Source organism: Schistocerca piceifrons, chromosome 3 (genome assembly GCF_021461385.2).
Source record: "Schistocerca piceifrons isolate TAMUIC-IGC-003096 chromosome 3, iqSchPice1.1, whole genome shotgun sequence".
Taxonomy (NCBI): Eukaryota; Metazoa; Arthropoda; class Insecta; order Orthoptera; family Acrididae; genus Schistocerca; species Schistocerca piceifrons.
In genome coordinates this window covers 350165788-350186258 of record NC_060140.1, presented here as the reverse complement: position 1 = coordinate 350186258, position 20471 = coordinate 350165788, and the positions used below count along the sequence as shown (strand labels likewise).

Here is a 20471-nt window from a genome sequence, read left to right as displayed (position 1 = left end):
AGCAAAATTACCCATGAAGGACGAAACAAGGACATAAAAAGCAGAGTAGCACAGGCAAATAGAGAATTCCTCACAATGAGAAGTCTGCTAGTATCAAACATAGGCCTTAGTTTGAGGAAGAAACTTCTGAGAATGTGCTATCATACGCAAAAGCATCCGAACTACCTGAAATGCATTTCGCCTGATATGCATGCATCCCACATAACGCAGCTGTCGTGCCGGTCCTCTAATATCTCTGCACTACAGTCGTTCGACTACACAAAATGAATACCGCAAGATATCACTAGAGAACACTGTTCTTTAAGGTAATCAGTCCAGATGTAATCAAAACCATTATGTTGCGAATACTAGAAAATGCGTCGTTAGAGATGAGATGGTCCTTGACACTTCTAAACTCAATTTCATTACAGTAAGTGACATTTCAAAATCAGTACCACACTCATTAGAATTTGAGTTAACTAGCTCCGTTGCATAAGCCATTCCAGCAATCTTTAAATAAAATTAAATATTTTTACGAACAAGAAATTTAGAGACAATATCTAGACTTCTGAAGTTCTCTAACAGTTCGAAGAAATTTTGCTCTTTATAAGGTTTATCCACACCTGCGAAACGTTCTTCCTGATTTGTGCGTTTGGCCATATACTGAATTTTGAAATAGCCAGTTAAAAACAACCCGATTAATAGCAACATGCGCTTTCAAAATTAACATCGGATCACCAGTACTTTCTTTGCAGTCGTGATTGAGTAATTATTTGTCCATGTCTCAACTTTAAACGACATGACGAACTTTTTTGTTCTGGAAACGGATTGAATCCAAGCACTTATAGCCATTGGCACTGCATTGTAGTTTACCTATGATGTATCACATGTTGTGTTCCTGTACCTGTGGAAAGCGTTAGTTGAAACCGAGTTTAACATATAAGGGTATGGTACTGCTACAAATACAAAACGATTCACAACCGAAGGCTGAGTTTATCCTCTAACTGAGGTGTACTTATAGCAGAGAAACCAGGAAAAGCCGTTTGTACTAGCCTTGTTCCAGTGAACATTGGAAGCCGCATACACAAATGTTTACAATACCAAAAGTGCGTTGTCGTCCTAATCTAACAGTTCTTTGTTTACTACGAATGAAAATTGATGGAAGCGGCAGAGTTCTAACCCGAATATTACACACTTACCACTTTACCTGGTCGACTACCCTTCCACGTGAATGAAGCGCTGTTATAGACTTCTGTTGTGTAATATGTGAGGTAACGCAGTTAACTAAAATACGATAGCCTGTGGGATTTCAAACAATTTGATGAATGAAATGAGGTGGCCCTCAACTACGTACCCCCTGACTCAACGTTGCAATATTAAAAGTTTTGGCTGATTTCGTTGTCTAGGGGCTGGGATACGTAGTTGCCGCATTACAGGCCAAATACTGCTGAGTCTTTAGTATACGATAAGAATGCACACATGAATCGAATAGTCGAAGGTTTCTATCACTCGGCAATTGCGAATTATGAGTGTAACATATAAATTTATAAATGAAAGATTGCAATTAAATAAAATCTGCAGATACTATCTTAACGACTTTAAATGATGATTACGATAGTAGAAGTTCTTTTGAGAATGCGGTATATTTCTGCAAACACTTATTGGTGTCGATGGTCCAGCGATCAAATAAAATATAAGTTGAATAATAAGGAAACAACAGATGCCTACTGCACTTAATTAATTATGAACGCGAGATATTCACTTCTAAACGCATACTACGTCTTCACTGCAGAAACCCGGGAAATCTCACAAGTTTACAAGACGGCATTCCGAAGTATTTCTATCTCTCGCGACCACGCGCAAACCGCTCCACACCTCAAGTCTCTCTCGCGACCGTGTGTCCTTCGCGTCGTTTTATCCCCAACTCCTCTCCTGGTACCATCCAGTCTCTCCATTCATGAGCGCTGTGATTGGCTAGAGCGCTCACGCCATGTCTCCAGCCCAACGTACACTCACAGACATATTTAAACACATACGAAATACTGGAGTTACATTTAAATAACTTGAAATTAAATACTGGGGAATTAAAAAGTCAGTATAAATTTGAAAACTTAATAAACCACGGAATAATGTAGATAGAGAGGTAAAAACTGACACACATGCTTGGAATGACATGGGGTTCTATTAGAAAAAAAAACCAGAGTTCTCAAAATGTCCGACAGATGTCTTGCGCGCGTCGTTTGGTGATGATCGTGTGCTCAACCGTCAATTTCGTCATGCTTGGCCTCCCCGGTCCCCAGACCTCAGTCCGTGCGATTATTGGCTTTGGGGTTACCTGAAGTCGCAAGTGTATCGTGATCGACCGACATCTCTAGGGATGCTGAAAGACAACATCCGACGCCAATGCCTCACCATAACTCCGGACATGCTTTACAGTGCTGTTCACAACATTATTCCTCGACTACAGCTATTGTTGAGGAATGATGGTGGACATATTGAGTATTTCCTGTAAAGAACATCATCTTTGCTCTGTCTTACTTTGTTATGCTAATTATTGCTGTTCTGATCAGATGAAGAGCCATCTGTCGGACATTTTTTGAACTTTTGTATTTTTTTGGTTCTAATAAAACCCCATGTCATTCCTCTCTATCTACATTATTCCGTGATTTATTCAGTTTTCAAATTTATACTGACTTTATAATCAACCGGTAAATATTCCAATGGCGTAACCATAAACACGCTTTAACACACGTTATTAAATACATAAACAAATTAAATAGACATATATCAAAGGAATATCAAGCAAAAGTATGCAAGTAGCCTAACGTCTCTGTGCTTTCTAAAACACATTAAATAATTGACCAATTTCTTCATGAATAGCATATATTGGATATAAACAAAGACACAGATGAATAAATATATTTATAAGCATGATGCTACCGTTTCTACGTGTAACTGTAGGGTAGTTATGGCCTGACGCGATCGATAGTAATCGGCTACTTTGACCTCCAGTAACTCATGTACTATTTAAGTTACGTGCATGTAATTCATACCAATTTAAGTTTACACTAATATACCTTAACGTTATCTTATTACTGACTTTTTCAAATGTCCAAAACTTTTAAGTACTCACTTCAAAATGAATAAACACATTATTTAATCATCACCAAAATGTTAAACAGTTACTCTTAACTACAATAAAATACCTTTTAAAATCTGATATTAACTTACCATATATACTAGACATGTGACCGATGAAATTCCTTATGCTACGTTGAATAAATCCCTTTAGATATTAGTAGGGGCATAATACTTTTAGCCTGTACACTTTATTGTGAATAGCAGAGTAATCACGTAGATGTAGACGTAGATGTAGATACTAATAATAATAATAATAATAACACTATTATGAGAGCTTAACGGTTAAATTACCTGTGTTACCTCACATATTGCACCACAGAAACGCTTCATGCAAGTGGTAAAATAGTGGAGTAGGTAAATCAGACAGTTTGTAATCGGTTTAGGACGACAACGTCTATTGTAACGTTCAAAGTACTCGTAGCATTGTAAACATTTGTGTATATGACTTCCAATGTCCATTGGAAGAAGGCAGGGACAAATGGTCTACCCTGCTTTCCCCGTTATAAATACACCTCAGTTTCGGTGTGAACTCATGAACTCAGCCTTCTGTTGTTAATCATTTTGTATACCCTTAGATGTTAAACTAGGTTCCAATTAACGATTTCCACATCTAAAGGAACACAACGTGTGATACCTCTTAATCAAACTATAATGCAGCACTATCAGACGACAAGATCGCCCTGGTCCTGACTGTGCAGACATTGTTTTTAAACCTTTTGCTTCCTGGCCAATAAGGTTTTCTTATTCGCTAAGTTTGCGAATTTCCTCCTGAAAGTGTTTTAAATTACATTCCTTCACTTACGACTATGTTAAAGGAAATCTCCTTAACAGCATTGAATAGCGGTTTGTGAGGCAATTACTGGCCGCATTTTGTCGTATTTCGCTGGTTAGAAGAGAAAAAGGTTGCTTACCAGAAAAGTAATCTTCCAGAAGGGAAGGAGGAACGGAATGAATCCTCTCATGTTGAGAGGTCATTTGCCTTGAAATTCAGTAGCTACAAAATCAGGTGAAACGAATACCGACGTTGGCAGTACGGGCACACTATTGGTGTCAGTATGACGTTGCAGTGCCTCAGACCTGCAATGATGCAGAGCCAGTTTAGGTCAGAAATATACAACACTGGAAGCTACGGCACTATTAAATTCTGCAATTCGTATGCATTGCTTAGACATGAAATTACTGTTGCAGTATAGTTACAGCGCCCAGTAAGCGAACAGCATATTTTCTGGTGAGAAAGAGCGGTGGTAAACAATCTTCTGCTATATCAGTCAACTGGAAGTGGAGTTCGACAGAGTTAGAATTTCTACATCATATTCCGCGAGGCACCTAATGGCGTGTGGCGGAGGATACTTTCGGTACCACTATCTGATCCCTCCAACTCTGTTCCAGTCGCGAATAGTGCGTGGGAAGAATGATTGTCGGTAAGGCTCTGTGTTGGTTGTAATTCCTCGAATTTTCTCCTCGTGGTCAATACGCTAGTTGTATGTGGGGGGTGGGGAGAAGTACTATGTTGTCTGAGTCCTCCTGAAAAGTGCTGTCCCGAAATTTCAGTAGTAAATCTCTCCGTGATGCACAACGGCTCTCTTGTAACGTCTGACAGTAGAGCTTCTTTAGCATCTCCGTAACGCTCTCACGCCAGCCAAACCATCCTGTGGCGAAACACGCCGCTCTTCGTTGAATCTTCTCTATCTCGTCTATCAGTCCTACCCGACAGGGATCCCAGATGGATGAACAATACTCAAGAATCGGGCGAACAAGCACCTTACAAGCCACTTCTTTCGTGAATAACTTACATTTCCTTAAGATTCTTCCGACGAATCTGAGTCTTATGTGTGCTTTTCCTACTACCTGTTTTATATGGCCATTTCACTTAAAATTGCTCTGGATAGTTACACCTGGATATTTTACGGCAGACGCTGTATCCAGCTGTTTGTCATCAATAGTGTAACTGTACAGTACTGAATTTCTTTTCCTATGTATGCGCAATATGTTACATTTATTTACGTTCAGGGTCAACTGCCAGAGTCTGCACCATTCATCAATTCTCTGCAGGTCGTTCTGCAAATTCTTACTGTCTTCTGGTGTTGCTACTTTGGTATAAACAACTACATCATCTGCGAATAGCCTTAAAGAGCATCCGACGCTTTCTACTAGATCATTTATATATATTGTGAACAGCAACGGTCCTATCACACTTCCCTGTGGTGCTTCGGATATTGCCTTTACATCTGGCGATTTAGTTCCATTAAGAGCGACGTGCTGAGTTCTATCTGCTAGAAAGTTTTGATTCCAGTCGCAGGTCTGCTCCGATACTCCCTAAGCTCGTATTTTTTTCATTAAACGGCAATGCGGGACGGTGTCAAATGCCTTACTGAAATCAAGGAACACGGCATCAGCCTGAGCGCCGTTTTCCATGCACTGATTTCCGTCCCATTTGGATAGTTCCTCCTTGGTGCGTCTTTTTTTCGATATTTTCGCTAATCTCGGAAAATTTCTTCTCTCCATCTAAAACACTTTTAGTGAAAAGGTGAAATTACAATAATACTTTTAGGTAAATATACATGAGTTCCACCGTTAGAGTATTCCGTCACTACTTGATATTTTGTCATTCAGAACATTTTCTATACCAAACTTCCTTAGATCACATAAAAAATAGTTAATTGAGTAACTGGGTTTTTCAAAGCAAATCGCGGTGGTGAAATACTGATTATTATTTCTTATTTTGAAGAATAATTGATTAAAATAGAAGTATGTTAAGTAAACTATTTAATAAATTATTCCCAGCTGTTAATTAGCAATGTAGAGAGACATTTATCACTCACTCCAGGAAATGCCATTAAACTACTGAGCCAATTTTCAAGTGTAAGACAGATAGCCTGAGCTTACGATGGTACAGAAAAATTTAGTTAACAATTTAAAATTACCTGTTTCTGCTTCAGATGTCTGACATGTAGGTAACTATATTTTTCTCCAGATGCGAAAGAATAAATTATCCAGTTCATGGCCAATGGATAATAAAGTGTACAAATTATCCCAGAGACTTCGCCAGTTTACTCTCATACAGATCTCGGAAAAGAAATGAGTATTTATTAAATGTTGACTTTTTAATATTACTTTCTAAAGAAATGGTTTAACATCTTTTTCAAGTATATCGATGATAACAGTATGAACAGTTTTTGCCTTTCAGTTTCATATTACACCATCCAACGTTGTTACATTTCGGGGAGCACTGCAGTTCGGTAATGTTTTTTAAGTCTTGTTTGTTTAGTTATATGTGGCCTGACGTCTCGAAACTTCTTCCAAGCCCCATTAGAATGCTTCGTCTCCAGCTTTTCTTATTTTCTCGGGAAGCACGAAAACTAAAGAAAATACAGATACCTTATTTGTTATTATCTGCAGCTAAGTACTGCATATAGGAAAGCAATGTTTAATTGAAAAGGACGCAAGATACGTCTTAATTTTGTCGTGTGTTATGGAGAACTTGCATGCATCTAAACACGCAGTCAGGAATTACTAAACTCGTTTGAAATAGTTACTCGCTCCCCGCCGGAGACGGCTGCTGGCCCTTGTAAGACCTGCAGCGTCACGTGCTGTGACGTAAGCGCTACAGCCTGTCTCCCTCGTGCGCCTCTGTTGGTCACGAAGAGATACGATGTTTACAAAGCGGATTCTGATTTACGGTGCAACCTGACGTTCTTCAGTTGGCATTACTAAATGAGATGGAGATCTGATCATGTTTCTTTAAAATATATGACTGAAATGAAAATCGGATCCATACCTCACAACTAAGAAACTGAAATTAACCCAAAAAACCACTTAAGCCCACAGTTGCTACATTCATGATTGTTTCGTAACGTATGATACACTTAGGCCCTCTCTTAACAACTGAATTATCAGCAGGCTTCTAACACAGAATCCTCATTTCAGCGGGAGTCGCTTATAGCCATCACAGCCTCGATTGGAAGACTTTTGAAGTTTCCATTATTTGAAGAAGTTTCTTAGATCGAGACGTACCATTGTAGAGTATGAAGATACCAAATACTTCGATTATTACTTTCATTATCGCTATTAATTTCCTCATTCTGCTGCTGCTGCTGCTACACGCATGCTAGAAGGAAGCATTTAATGCTTTTTGGTCGTATTTAAAAGCATTTGCCCAAAATCAAATAATATTTAGTTCGTAGCAAATACTTACGGCGTTCCGTGGTAAGTAGAGCGTAACAAGTAGTTATTTACTCGCAATCCTTTCCGTCTCTAGGGAATACTTTTCAAGTTAATATCGGACATTTCCAACTATTAGTAGATTACATTAAAACTAAAGTAACTAATGAAGACAATACTTCACAACAGAAACTAAATTACACTACTCTGTTTACTTGTGCTTGTAAACGACGCTTACAAAATACTAAAATTGGCGATAAACACCACATTCAAAGGCAAAGGATGTTAATGTCTCCTGTTATATGTCACGATCATTCTCTCCAGATGATTTGGTCGACATCTCTTATTTAAAGTAATGCACGGAAGAAAATATTGCAGAAGATCAAGTGCTTTCCGTTGTAGTTTACTCCTTTTACTTGGTCAAAGTTCACATATTGGGGGAAATACTCTAATTGCAATATCCACTTCAGCAAACTAGAAAAATATTTCAAGGTTGCAAAACTGACAGCCGACTCCGAGGCTCTACGCTTCCACCAATCAAACAACTTTCGGTGGCTGGCTGATTTGTTGAAGGCGACTAGCAACGCACGCAGGATGCAGGAAAATCTATTTGTAGTATCGTACACAGGGTTGATCGTGGTCCTCTGGTTTGGAGCAGAGTGAAAGGTCTAAACCAGAGGCTCAGACGGCTATGCGACGATATCGGATGCGAATTTCTTGACCTCCGCTATCGGGGGCAGAATTGTAGGATTCCGATTAATAGGTAAGGCGCACACTACACGCAGGAAGCGGCTACTAGGGTAGCGGAGTACGTGTGGCGTGCACATGGGGCTTATTTAGGTTAAGGAGTCCCTTACTTGGGAGCAAACACGATTTGCCTGTTAAATCAGCCACAGTGACCTCATAGAATCTTGGTCCTCGGAGATCAGAGATAGGAAAGATTAATATGATTCTAGTAAACTGCAGGAGCATACAAGGAAAGGTCCCAGAATTAGTATCGCTTATTGAAGGTTATAATGCACAGGTAGTATTGGGAACAGAAGGCTGGTTGAACCCAGACGTCATTGTCAACGAAATCCTAAGTTCAGACCGAAATGTTTATCCTAAGGATAGGTTAGTAGCCAATGGTGACGGCGTGTTTACTACAGTAAAAAATTCGATAAAATCCAGGCCGCTTATCGCGGATTCCATATGTGAATTAATCTGGGTGAAACTGAGTATCAAAGAACGGTCAAAAATGGTGATCGGATGCTTTTATAATCACCTGACTCAGGATCTGTAGTGGTAGAGCGCTTCAGACAGAGCTTGCAGAATACCATTAGTAATTTTCCTGATCATGCCGTTGTAATAGTAGGTGACCTCAACTTCCCAGGTATATATTGGGAGTGTTATGCCATCAAAACTGGTGCCAGAGACAGGGAATTGTGTGGCATTGTTCGGGATGTCTTGTCGGAAAATTACCTTGAGCAGATAGTTGGAGAACCAACTCGTGAGGGTTACGTCTTAGACCTTCTGACAACATACAGACCTGAACTTATCGAATCAGTTAACGTGGAGGAAGGTATCAGTGATCATAAGGTTGTAACAGCATTTATTCCTACAAGGAATGTTAAGAAAGATAGGAAGATATTTTGCTCATCAAGGGTGACAGTATACAAATTTCAGAATATCTCAGCAGTCAGCATCAAATATTCGGTGATGAGGACGAAGATGTGGAGAACAAATGGAAAAAATTCAAGTGCATCGTTCAATATGCCCTAGACAAGTATGTTCCGAGTTAGGTTTTAAGGGATGGTAAAGATCCACCATGGTTTAATAGCCGTGTTAGAAAAGCGCAACGTAAACAAAGAGCACTTCATTTCAGATTCAAGAGAAGTAAAAACCTAGCTGACAAACAAAAGCTGAACGAAGCGAAAATGAGCGTAAGGAGAGCAAAGAGAGAAGCGTTCAAAAGAGAGAAGCGTTCAATGATTTCGAACGTACCCTGAACGTAAATAAATGTAACATATTGCGCATACATAGGAAGCGAAACCCACTACTGTACAGCTACACTATTGATGACAAACAGCTGGAGACAGCGTCTGACATAAAATATCTAGGCGTAACTATCCAGAGCAACCTTAAGTGGAATTACCACCACTAGGTGGCTTGTGGAGTATTATGTAGATGTATAAGTGATGATCTGGGAAGCCATTTATTTTCATAGCTGTGTCTTCTTGGATGGCATCAAAGGCACCCTTATGGCACAGCTTAAGGTCGACGATATTCTACGCACCGTTTTATTGTGGGAAAAGCAGACACCAGTCTCAGAGTCATCTGAAGTATCTCAAGGAAATGTAAGTTATCCACGAAAGAAGTGGCTTATAAGGTGCTTGTTCTCACGGTTCTTGGGTATTGTTCATCTATCTGGGATCCCTACCAGGTAGGACTGATAGAGGAGATAGAGAAGATCCAACGGAGAGCAGCGCGTTTCGTCACGCTGGCGAGAGAGCGTTACGGAGATGCTAAACAAACTCCACTGGCAGACGTTACAAGAGAGGCGTTGTGCATCACGGAGAGATTTACTACTGAAACTTCGGGACAGCACTTTTCAGGAGGCGACGGGAAACATATTCCTTCCCTCCACATACATGTCGCGTATTGACCACGAGAAGGAAATTCGAGAAATTAGAGCCAATACAGAGGCTTACCGACAATCATTCTTCCCACACAGTATTCGGGAGTTGGACGGATCAGATATTGGTACGGAAATTACCACCACTAGGTGGCTTGTGGAGTATTGTGTAGATGTATAAGTGATGATCTGGGAAGCCATTTATTTTCATAGCTGTGTCTCCTTGGATGGCATCAAAGGCACCCTTTTGGCACAGCTTAAGGTCGACGATATTCTACGCACCGTTTTATTGTTCATCATGGCAAGCCATCCTGGGCTTATATTTCAATAAGATAATGGCCTCCCGCACACGGCTAGAATTTCTTTTCTAGTCATTCCATGTAGGCTTTCACGGCCGGCGTCTTCATCAGTAAACACTTCCCGGCTAAGTTACCGTGGTCGATCTGTAGAACTTCTTCTCCCTGACGTTTCGTTCTCAACTACGGAGAATATCTTCCGAGCTTCTTTGTTAGTGCTCGGACATCCAACAACTCTGTCAATCAATATCAAGCCGAATAACTGCTTGTGTAAGGGCCAGAGGTGGAAGAACGTGCTATTTACTTGCCCAGTTTGTGATGCTCTTTTGTCCTGAACAAATCAGCATTTTTTTCCGAAATTGTATTCATTTGTCTTACTGCACAAATACATCCACCGATTTCTGTCTCGTTCGGATAATTCCTCTGTGTTGCGCCATTTTATTTCTAAGAATGTATAAAATGTGACTGACGCAAAATAAATTATTATGGCGGCTGCAGAGACCATTAAAATGGTAGGTTTTTTTCCACAAAAAGATGTGGATTTTCTTCAGTTCATATCCTACTGGATGACGTAGGTCTTAGTCAAATAGACTGACCCAAGATAAATTATTATGGTGGCTGTAGAGACCATTAAAATGGTAGGTGTTTTTTCCACAAAAAGATGTGGATTTTCTTCAGTTCATGTCCTACTGGGTGACGTAGGACTTAGTCAAATCGAATGACTTTGATTAAACACATTTATAATTTTGGTCCGTAGCAGTGGTCGTATTATTACATTACATTGTGACTACAGAGCACCAAGCGAGGTAGCGCAGCGTTTAGCACGCCGGACTCACATGCGGGAGGACTACGGTTCAAAACCGCGTCTGGCCATCCAGATTTAGGTTTTCCATGAGTTTCCTAAATCACTTCAGGCAAATGCCGGGATGGTTTCTTTAAAAGTGCACGGCCGACTTTCTTCCCCATCGTTGGCTAATCCAGTGGCACCGATGACCTCGCTGTTTGGTCCGCTCCCCCAAATCAACCAACCAACCAACTACAGAGCCGTATCTGTTTAGACCTCTGTCTGTCACTGCATCTCACCATTTCCACAGCACACAGCCAGAATCGAAAAGCTGTTGCCAGCTCGCAGGAAGACTACTATACGCATAATGTCTTCCACCATAACGGCTCTTTTCCCTATGAGAAGTGACCTTTAAACAGGATCCTCAAACATCAGCCTCACATTGCTGGTGATATCTGATGGAAGAAGTATTGTGCCTGAAAAGGTGACATTCGTGGCTATGAAAGTATGAATTCTATATTTAAGTGCCATTGCCACAGATTACAGATAGTAAAAGAAAAATTCCAAGGAACTATAGTTTGTTTCAGGTCTAGAACTGACAGATAAGGGGCATCGGACCGCCATCAGCCTGCTCGCCCACTGCAGCATGGGTGTGGGAATGTCACTTGCTGGTTTAGTGGCCTGGCTGCTGCCCAACTGGATCTACTTCCTCTCACTCGTTGCGGCCTGCCACCTTCCACTATTTGTCTTTCATAGGTAATGTAAACATATTGTCCCAAAATGCTGCGAGTGTACTTCGTATACTCGTTCTGGTATAGACGCAGCAACGTATCGTATGCATAAAAACTGGAATTAACCTTGTTACCGAAAAACGCAAAGCAGAACATGGGGTAAAAATTGTGATATTTGAAGATTTCGGGAATGAGTTCATCGTCTGGGAGGAGGTGACATTTGAAAATACGTTGACAAAGGATATGAAGTGTTTGGTGGTGGGGGGAAAGTAAAGTGTGATCATAGAAGCTTGGCAAAATCATGTGAACGATACATATCTTTTTCTTCTTTTGCCTGTACTTCCGTTTTGCTTGTTTTTCGCTTTATTTTCGTGCTATATATTAAACGGGTTATTTCCAGATAAGTTTTGTAAATTAATTTCTTTCTACAGCCACGTTTCTGTTTACCTCACGCAGTCGTCATGAATGATATTGTTATTTTTCATCTTGTTTTGATGCTGTACTTCTGACGTTTATTATTATGTTGTTTAAAGTCATTTTCCATGAAGAGACTATTGTGAAGTTGTAGTTTTGTATCAAACTGTAAATCACTGTACTCGGAATTTTTAGAAGTGTAATGTGAAGCGAAATGTATTGAACAGTATAGAACCATATCGATAGGTCGACAGAGAAAGCAACAACATGTGAGTGCTATGGTTTATTGTGTCCACTGACAATGTAAAATAACCATTTGGATAGTGATACCTTTTGTGATTTCGGTATGGGCCGTGGACAAGGAATTGAAAACCACATGTGTCATAGGCTTATAAGTGGGACCTGCTATTCGGTACATTACGTTTAAAAACTATCATGTGTAGACTTCTAAGCTGCGTGAATGCTGAAAGTGCACTGTTTTGATTGTAGACAGCACAAACTACTTAATGCATACCGTGGACTGTAATTAAACAGAAATATCATAAAGCATTTTAGTGTGCTTAGTCGATATTCTGAACCCTAATCGCTCACGTACAGTGTGCCAGTTGCTGCACAGCTGATGTGACTGTTGTGCACAGCACAGACTCTTGGATGTAAACTGCGGACTGTTACTTCAAATGGCAAGTAATGTAACGCACTTTCGTATTATGGATGGTTGAACTGCGAAATGAGCTGAGCCACAATCGAAAGGAAAACTATAAATCTGCAATTGTGGCTAGTAACAGTTAACAAGCCTTATAACATTGGGATAGATCATATAGATCATGCATTAATTGAAAGAAGCGTGTCTTGTTTCGATGCTGATTATAGATATGCCAGTTATACTATTCTACGAACATCGCTTAATCCTGCTACATTCACGATAGGTGGCTACGATCAAGAGGAAAAGCAAGACGACCATAGTTTCTGGATTGCGTGCTGAAAGATTACAGACTAACGGCATGGCCATCGACGACTCGCTGACAGCACCAGCTCAACTGTCCTCATAGTCTTTCCATATCTTCTGGGCGATGAGTCTCTCTTCTCGCTATTGTATTAAATATACTGCATCTATAACAACCCTCACACTGCCATCTTTTGTGTCCACAGTGATCAAAGGTTTATTTTACTCTCTATGACTTCACATTCTACCACTATCTCTATTTATTCATACATTGCTTCTTCTATTGTAAATGACATGGGAAACGATATTTTTGAAAAGGCTCACGCAGTTTCGTGTCCTGTTTACACTCAAAGTTCTTAACTTTACCTAGTTTGCCAGAGAAAACTTCCCTATTTACCCATAAAACTTCTCTCAATTCCTCTTTCTGTTGCTCATTTAATACTTCAGCTGCCTTCATTTGGTTCTTTAATTCTTCTGTAATTCCACTCTCATCTTTATCACAGCTATAGATCAGGTTAAGGTATAATTCCTCAATATCAGTTCCTATTGGCAACACATTTATATTCAGATGTCATAGTAGTTTGTTACTATCTACCAACAAATCATCAAAATACTCAAAATTCACTATACTTTTGACATTCAAACTAACAAATCTGTCTCCACACTCCATTAGCCAATCAATACCCAAAGAGATATCTACAATCAGTTTGCCCCTAGCACCCATTATTTTTAATCCAATTACTGGCACATATATTACATCATTATGTACTTTGACATCATTACAAAGGCCCTCAACAACCACACTAATTTCACTATCAGCACCCAAAAGGGTTTTCTCTTCTCTACCATAGACACCAATTTTGAGAAAAGGTTGTCCTATTATCACAGTCACGTATCTCATGTAATAATTCCTACTCGGTATTACTATGTGCCCAGTCATCAGATCTTGATTTAGGATTTGTAACTTATTCTGACTCTTTTTGAATTGCACATGAATTTATTTCCTTTTCATTACACGTTGCCAATCCGCTATCTTTACTAATAATGAAACATTAATTTTCTCTTCAACACCTACGTCTATTTCATGGTCCAAGGAAGATGTTGTAGTCTTCTCCTGAGTGGTTTCAGAAAGTGGTCCTTCTCCTTCCTCTCTTCTTCCTGCAAGCTGTTATGTAAAATAAATTCATTCTCTTGTGTTCTTTCATCTTACTCTTCACTACTACCACTATCACTAATCACTATTATCACTTTCATTTTGCAGTGTATCATTTTTCTTCTTTCTGTCTTCTTGCTTCTCCTCATATTCTTTGACTTCACCATACATCTATGAAAGCATTTCCCTACATGACCCTACTGATTTCACATCTGTTCTATACTCAACGTTAGAAACAATATCTTCAGTCATCAGATTTTCACTTCTACACATCTTAACACCATAATTAGAATTATTACCAATACTGACTACTAAGCTTCTTGTTTCACCATAGCGACTTGTAACATTTGCAGGGCCAAAAGCTTGAACCACCCCAGAACAGGTCCTCTGTGTTGCAGCGTCCATTTCCCATCTGGGACTCTCCCAGTCTGTAATAAACTCTCTTATTACTCCTAATCTCATTCGACCTCTTTCTCCTCTTCCAATTGCCTTTATTAATTCGCTCTGTTTATTTAATCCCTGTTCTTATAGTACCACTAATAATTTCTGCCTTCATGAAATGAGAAATTTGGTTGCCACCTATCTACGTCCCTCGCCCTATTCAGAAAATCTTTAACATTAATATTATGTCCTCTAAATCTACACCTTTTACTAGGTGGTAACGTCCCCATTAGTACCTCAGTAATATCTCTTTCACTCTATGGGATATATGAATGTTTCACCTCTCACTCCCATCTTACCATTGAACTTTCTTAAGAGCTTCTGTAACATCACTTTGTTTTTCCTTGGACCAGTGCTCACCCAGAAACACTGACACAAATTCTTCGAATGCTCATAGTTATGTGGCGCCTCAGCTCCCTACTCAAAATTTTCTCCCTCTAAGCAAGCACTTGCGCTCCTTAGATTATCTTTCTGTATGTAAGGGGCAGAAAACTGACTTCTCCAACTGTTTATAAAAGATAGAGGACACATGTTTCCATTAAGATCAAACACTGTGCTATTAAAACTACTACCATCCATTATCTGCTCTACCAACAGTGGTGCTACAAAACTTTTAGTTTGCATAGTTTTTTCTAAATTATCGACCCTATCCAATTACAAAAATTGGTCTCTTTAATCGCTTCCACTTCTGCCTGATGCTTTTTACCACGTTCCTGAAAAATCTGATGTCAGTGGCCTTTCGTTCCAGTTTTGCCTCGTTTGCACTCATCAGCTTGGACTTCACAATGTCTTTATTCAAGCACTCTACCCTATATTATATGACATTTTCAAATTTCTTTTGTTTTTCATTTAATTCAAATTCTGTTTCTTTAAAAGCCTCTTCAACATCATCTTCGAACTTCGAAGAATCTTTATTTACATCTAACTCGACTTCAGAAATTTTCTTTTCCTCCCAGCTTCCAACTCCAGTTTAAGCCAGTTAAGGCTAGACAAGAAATTAAAGTAAAGCTTAAAGCTTTTCATATTTTCCCCAATTTCTTCTGTCCTTCTTCAACTTTATTCTGTGCTTCTTCCGTTTATGCTAACAGCAGTGTAAGCATTCTATTCCTCCATTCCCAACTACTTCTCTTTTGACGCTTGATTCCAGTTTAGTGGTTGGCCCGTTTTCTACATTTTCCGCAACAGATTCTGCTTATTTATATCCCATTGGTTTACTTCTCCATGTCTGGAAGCTAGTTTACAAGTCCTCCTCTTTACTCATCGTACTGTCGACGTAATCAAAACAAAACAGACTAAAGCAAATTAAACCACAAATTAAATTTTGAACTTAGACCAAAAGATCAATAGATCCTGTCAAAGTACAATTAAAATAACACTGTCCTGTCACAGTACAGTGCAATGTATGACAATGGAGGATCCTCTCGAATATTAATCTAGTTCGACATGACCATGTTCATCTAATAAAAGATACGAATCCTGATACGTCTCCACAGATTCCCCACTTACGTAAGTTTTGGGGGTAACTGAAACTAAGAATATTTAGCTTCTCCCAGAGTTAATTGAGTATACGCTACATACGCAAACAAGGTTCCTAAAACTATAACTTGATGAGTGTTCATATATCAGTCAAAACCAAAAATGTTTATCCCTTACGCACCAAACACACTGGGTAAAATGTGGTGGGCTACTGTTTGCTAATGTAAAGGTGAGCACTGGACAACTTCTCAACACACAAAATCCACTTGATAATTGACAAAAAAACGAAGAACAAGCAAAAAAATTAACATAATCAAACAACATAAAAGAAAATGCTTAATAAATTAAAAAGCGAATGCAAAATAAATACTGAACAACTACGAGCTCACCAATTAAAATAGTAGTTATTTACAATAATGGGTTTGAAGAATCATATCTTCTACAGTAAGAAATGGTTTTACGAACAAAATAAGTTTTAATTATTATTATGAGTGTTACAGAGAAATGAAATTCACTGTGATAATTTGAAATTATGTGAATTCAGTGACAACGAGAAAATACCACAGATTTCGCAAAGTTTTTACAGTATTGTTCAGAGAATTAGTTTACAAGAGTTGACCTTTTATGATTTTCAAAGTCAATCTCCAAAGTAGCTCGGGCTGTCGGCGAGTCGTTGACGTCAGTGTCGTTGGTCATTTCTAGACAGGTTAATATCCGAGGACGTCAGCGATGGTGGAGATGTAGCGTGCCTTTACGACAATCTAAGATGGTGCACAACGATATATATATATATATATATATATATATATATATATATATATATATATATATTATATAACAGAAGTAGCAACATGTACAAGAACCATAAGGGAACTAGAAGAATGGAAGACTAGGAATGACATGTTCAAATTAAAAAGGTTATAGGAAGGGGATACAGATTTTCGTCTCTACTCTTCAAGGTATATATCGATGGAGCAATGACGGAAATAGAAGAAAGGTTGGCGAGTGGGATTAAAATTCAGAGTGGAAGATTATTAACAGCATGATTGGCTGATGACATTGCTGTCGTCGGTGGAAGTGAAGAAGAATTATAGGATTTACTGAATGAAATAAATACTCTAATGAGTATAGAATATGGACTGAGAGTAAATCGAAAAAGGCGAAAGTAAACAAGAATAGTAGGAATGAGTCTAACGGTAAACTTAACTCAGCAATGATGATTATGAAGACGATTAAATTAAGAAATTTTAATAGTCATGAACGAAGCAAAGAAGAAGTAAATCGCAGGAAAAGAGGCAAAGAGGGAAGTACTGAAAAAAAAACAAATGTCAAATATGGGACTTATTTTAAGTAAGAAATTTCGGAGGATGTACAGTTGGAACACAGAATTGTGTGGTAGTGAATCATGGGCTGTGGAAAAAACTAGAAAAAGAGGATAGAATCATTTGCTACAGCATGATGTTATAAATTAGATGGACTGATAAGGTAAGGAATGGCGAGTTTCTCTGCAGCATTGTCGAAAGTAAGAACATATGGAAAGCGCAGGAAAGGAAAGAAATTTCTATAGTGCCGAACAGCATGACACATCCAATGTATAACAGTAGGAAGCAAATACCTACTATACTGAAATATATTTTATGCAAGGTCTTATCTCATTAATTTCGTGTATTATAAAGTGAATGAAGTCTTCTATTGTTTTCTGGTTTTATATTTAGGTTATTCATTGAGAATAGGCGTTGGTAGCCCTGCACAAGGCCACGCGTACGGAGACAGAGCTCTCGTGAAAGATAAGTAATTTAGGTTGTAATTAATTGTAGTTGGACACTTTTAACTAATTAAATACTTTCTTTAGTGTACTCTTCAAGCTCACCATTAAAAGTTTTTCTTTTATTTGCGTATTGTTCTAGTAATCGCGAAAAGTTCATTTGTTTACTTACTGCTGCTTAGGCTTAATTTTTTGAGTGTGCATGTTTAGCGTTATATCGCAATTGGAAGTGCATTTGCTGTAGTTTAACTGATTAGATACGTTCAGTAGGGTGCTTTTCAAGCTCGCCATTAAACGTTTTTCTTTTATTTACGTATTATTCCAGTAATCGCGAAAAGTTGGTTTTGTTTATATTTCGCGTCGTTGCCTTACTTTCCGAGTGTGCATACTTAGCGTTATACCGCAATCTTAAGTATAGATTAATTAAATACGTTCATTAGTGTGCTCTTCAAGCTTGCCATTAAAGGTTTTTCTTTTTTTTATGTATTCTTCCACCTATCGCAAAAAGTTCGTTTTGGTTACATTCGGCTGTTTAGGCCTAGTTTTTGATCGTGCATATTTAGCGTTATACCACTAATTTAAGTGCATTTGGTAAAAGTTTACTTACATATTAGTTTCCAACACATATTTAGTGTCCTTTGCATCTGTATTTAATATATTATCGTTATCACTTAGTAAATCTCTTAACTAATTTCCAAACTACCATGGATACTAAGTGTGTGAACTGCAGTAGGATAGTTAGTTCAGGGGTTTTGTGCAGCTATTGTGACATGTGGTTTCATTGGGGAAATTGTAGCGGCGTGGGAATTGGGGAAGCAAACGAGACTCTTCCATTCTTTTGCAGGGTTTGCTCAAGAGATAGGATTATAGCTGAACAGGAGGAGAAAATTAGAGCCCTTCAGACTGATTTGGACAGAGCAAAGGAGGAACTGAAGATGTTAAGGGGGAGGAGGGTAAAGAGCGGTGGGAAGTGGTAACTGGGAACAGGGGCCACATAAAAAGAACAGTATCTGACAGTTTCCCAATTAGCACAACCAATAGATTTGCCTTGCTACCACAGTTAAGTAAGGAAGAGGCTTCAGCAGAAGTGGATTTAGTTAAGATGCAACAGAATCTCACTAGGAAACCAACTGTTTCAAAAAAAGTAGAAAGTAAGAGGAAAGTTCTGTTGCTAGGTAGCAGCCATGGAAGAGGTGTGGGCCAGATTTTGCAGGAAAAATTAGATGACCGGTACCAGGTCACAAGCTATTTCAAGCTAAGTGCAAGTCTCAGCCAGGTGGTAGAAGATATAGGTTCCTTGTGCAAGGGTTTCACAAAGCAGGATCATGTGATGATAGTGGGTGGAGTGGGTAACAGTATTGATAGGGATAAGGGCTACGGTATTGAGTGTGACCTGGTGAAAAGAGCCTCTGCAACGAACCATACCAATGATGGGCTGGTGCCTGCTTTTGTGCAGCATGATCAGCCCCAGTTGAACAGTTCTGTCTGGAGGGTAAATATGGAGTTGGATTAGTTGCGTAGGGCGGCCACTCTGTCAGACATTGGATTGTTTCCTGTCTAGCCTATTGATAGGGGGGATTTCACAAGGCATGGCGTACACCTCAATAGGAAAGGGAAGGGTAAACTGGAATGGTTGTTAGCGAAATCCATAAGGGGGGACACTAGTACTCATGGATATACCTCTTTTTTAGACTAATATAAGTGTCCAATGAGAAGTTCAGGCAGGCAGGTGCTAAAGAGGTCCAAAACTCACAAAATTCTCACAACAGGAAAGTAAATAATAATGTTACCATATTTAACAAAAATATTGGTGGATTAAAGATAAAAGTAGATTCTCACAAAAGTTAAGTAAAAAATAATGTTAACATTTTTCACCAAAATATTCCGCGAATGAAGAATAAAGTAGATGAGCTCCTTGTTTTTTTAGATGACATTGAATCTGATAATATAATAGATATACCATGCCTGTCTGAGCATCACATTGTGTCTGATATGGAAAAGGTAAATATCAGTGGTTATAAACTAGCAGCACATAGGAGTAGAGAGAATAAGGTGAGAGGAGGAGTTGCCATATATGTCAAAAGTTATCACTGTGTAGAAAGCTTCGATACAAAAACGTTTTGTCTAGAGCAACAGATAGAAGCATGTGCCTATCAACTTAAACTGAAGGAGGGCTCTTTTATAATTGTAACAGTATATAGGTCCCCTTCAGGAAACTTTCATTTATTCCTGGAAAACTTGGATGCCTTGTTGTGCTATCTGTCAGATAGGGGAAAGCAAACTATTATTTGTTGGGACTTCAATGTTGATTCACTGAAAGAGTGTAATATGAAGAATTACCTGGAAGTCTTGCTCGGTTCTTTTAATTTGACATCTGTCATTAATTTTCCTACTCGGGTAGTAAAGGACAGCAGTGCATTGATAGATAACACTTTTATAGACCTAGATAGGTTTAAAAACATAAATTCTTCTCCTGTTGAGAGTGGGCTTTCTGATCATGATGCTCAGTTAGTTACAGTATATGACATAGCTCCATTCAGTAATTCAATATTACCCTCCAGAGTTGTGTGTTC

At 38.9% G+C, this 20471-nt stretch overlaps 1 protein-coding gene across 1 annotated transcript in view; it reads left to right on the top strand.

Moving 5' to 3' along the window:
* The window catches only part of LOC124788654 (solute carrier family 22 member 1-like), a 100472-nt gene that overhangs the window by 48981 nt on the left and 31020 nt on the right, over window positions 1-20471 (top strand). The window contains exon 5 of the mRNA XM_047255930.1: window positions 11563-11731. Within this exon, the coding sequence (XP_047111886.1) occupies window positions 11563-11731 (169 nt within the window). The remainder of the gene's footprint in view (window positions 1-11562; window positions 11732-20471) is intronic.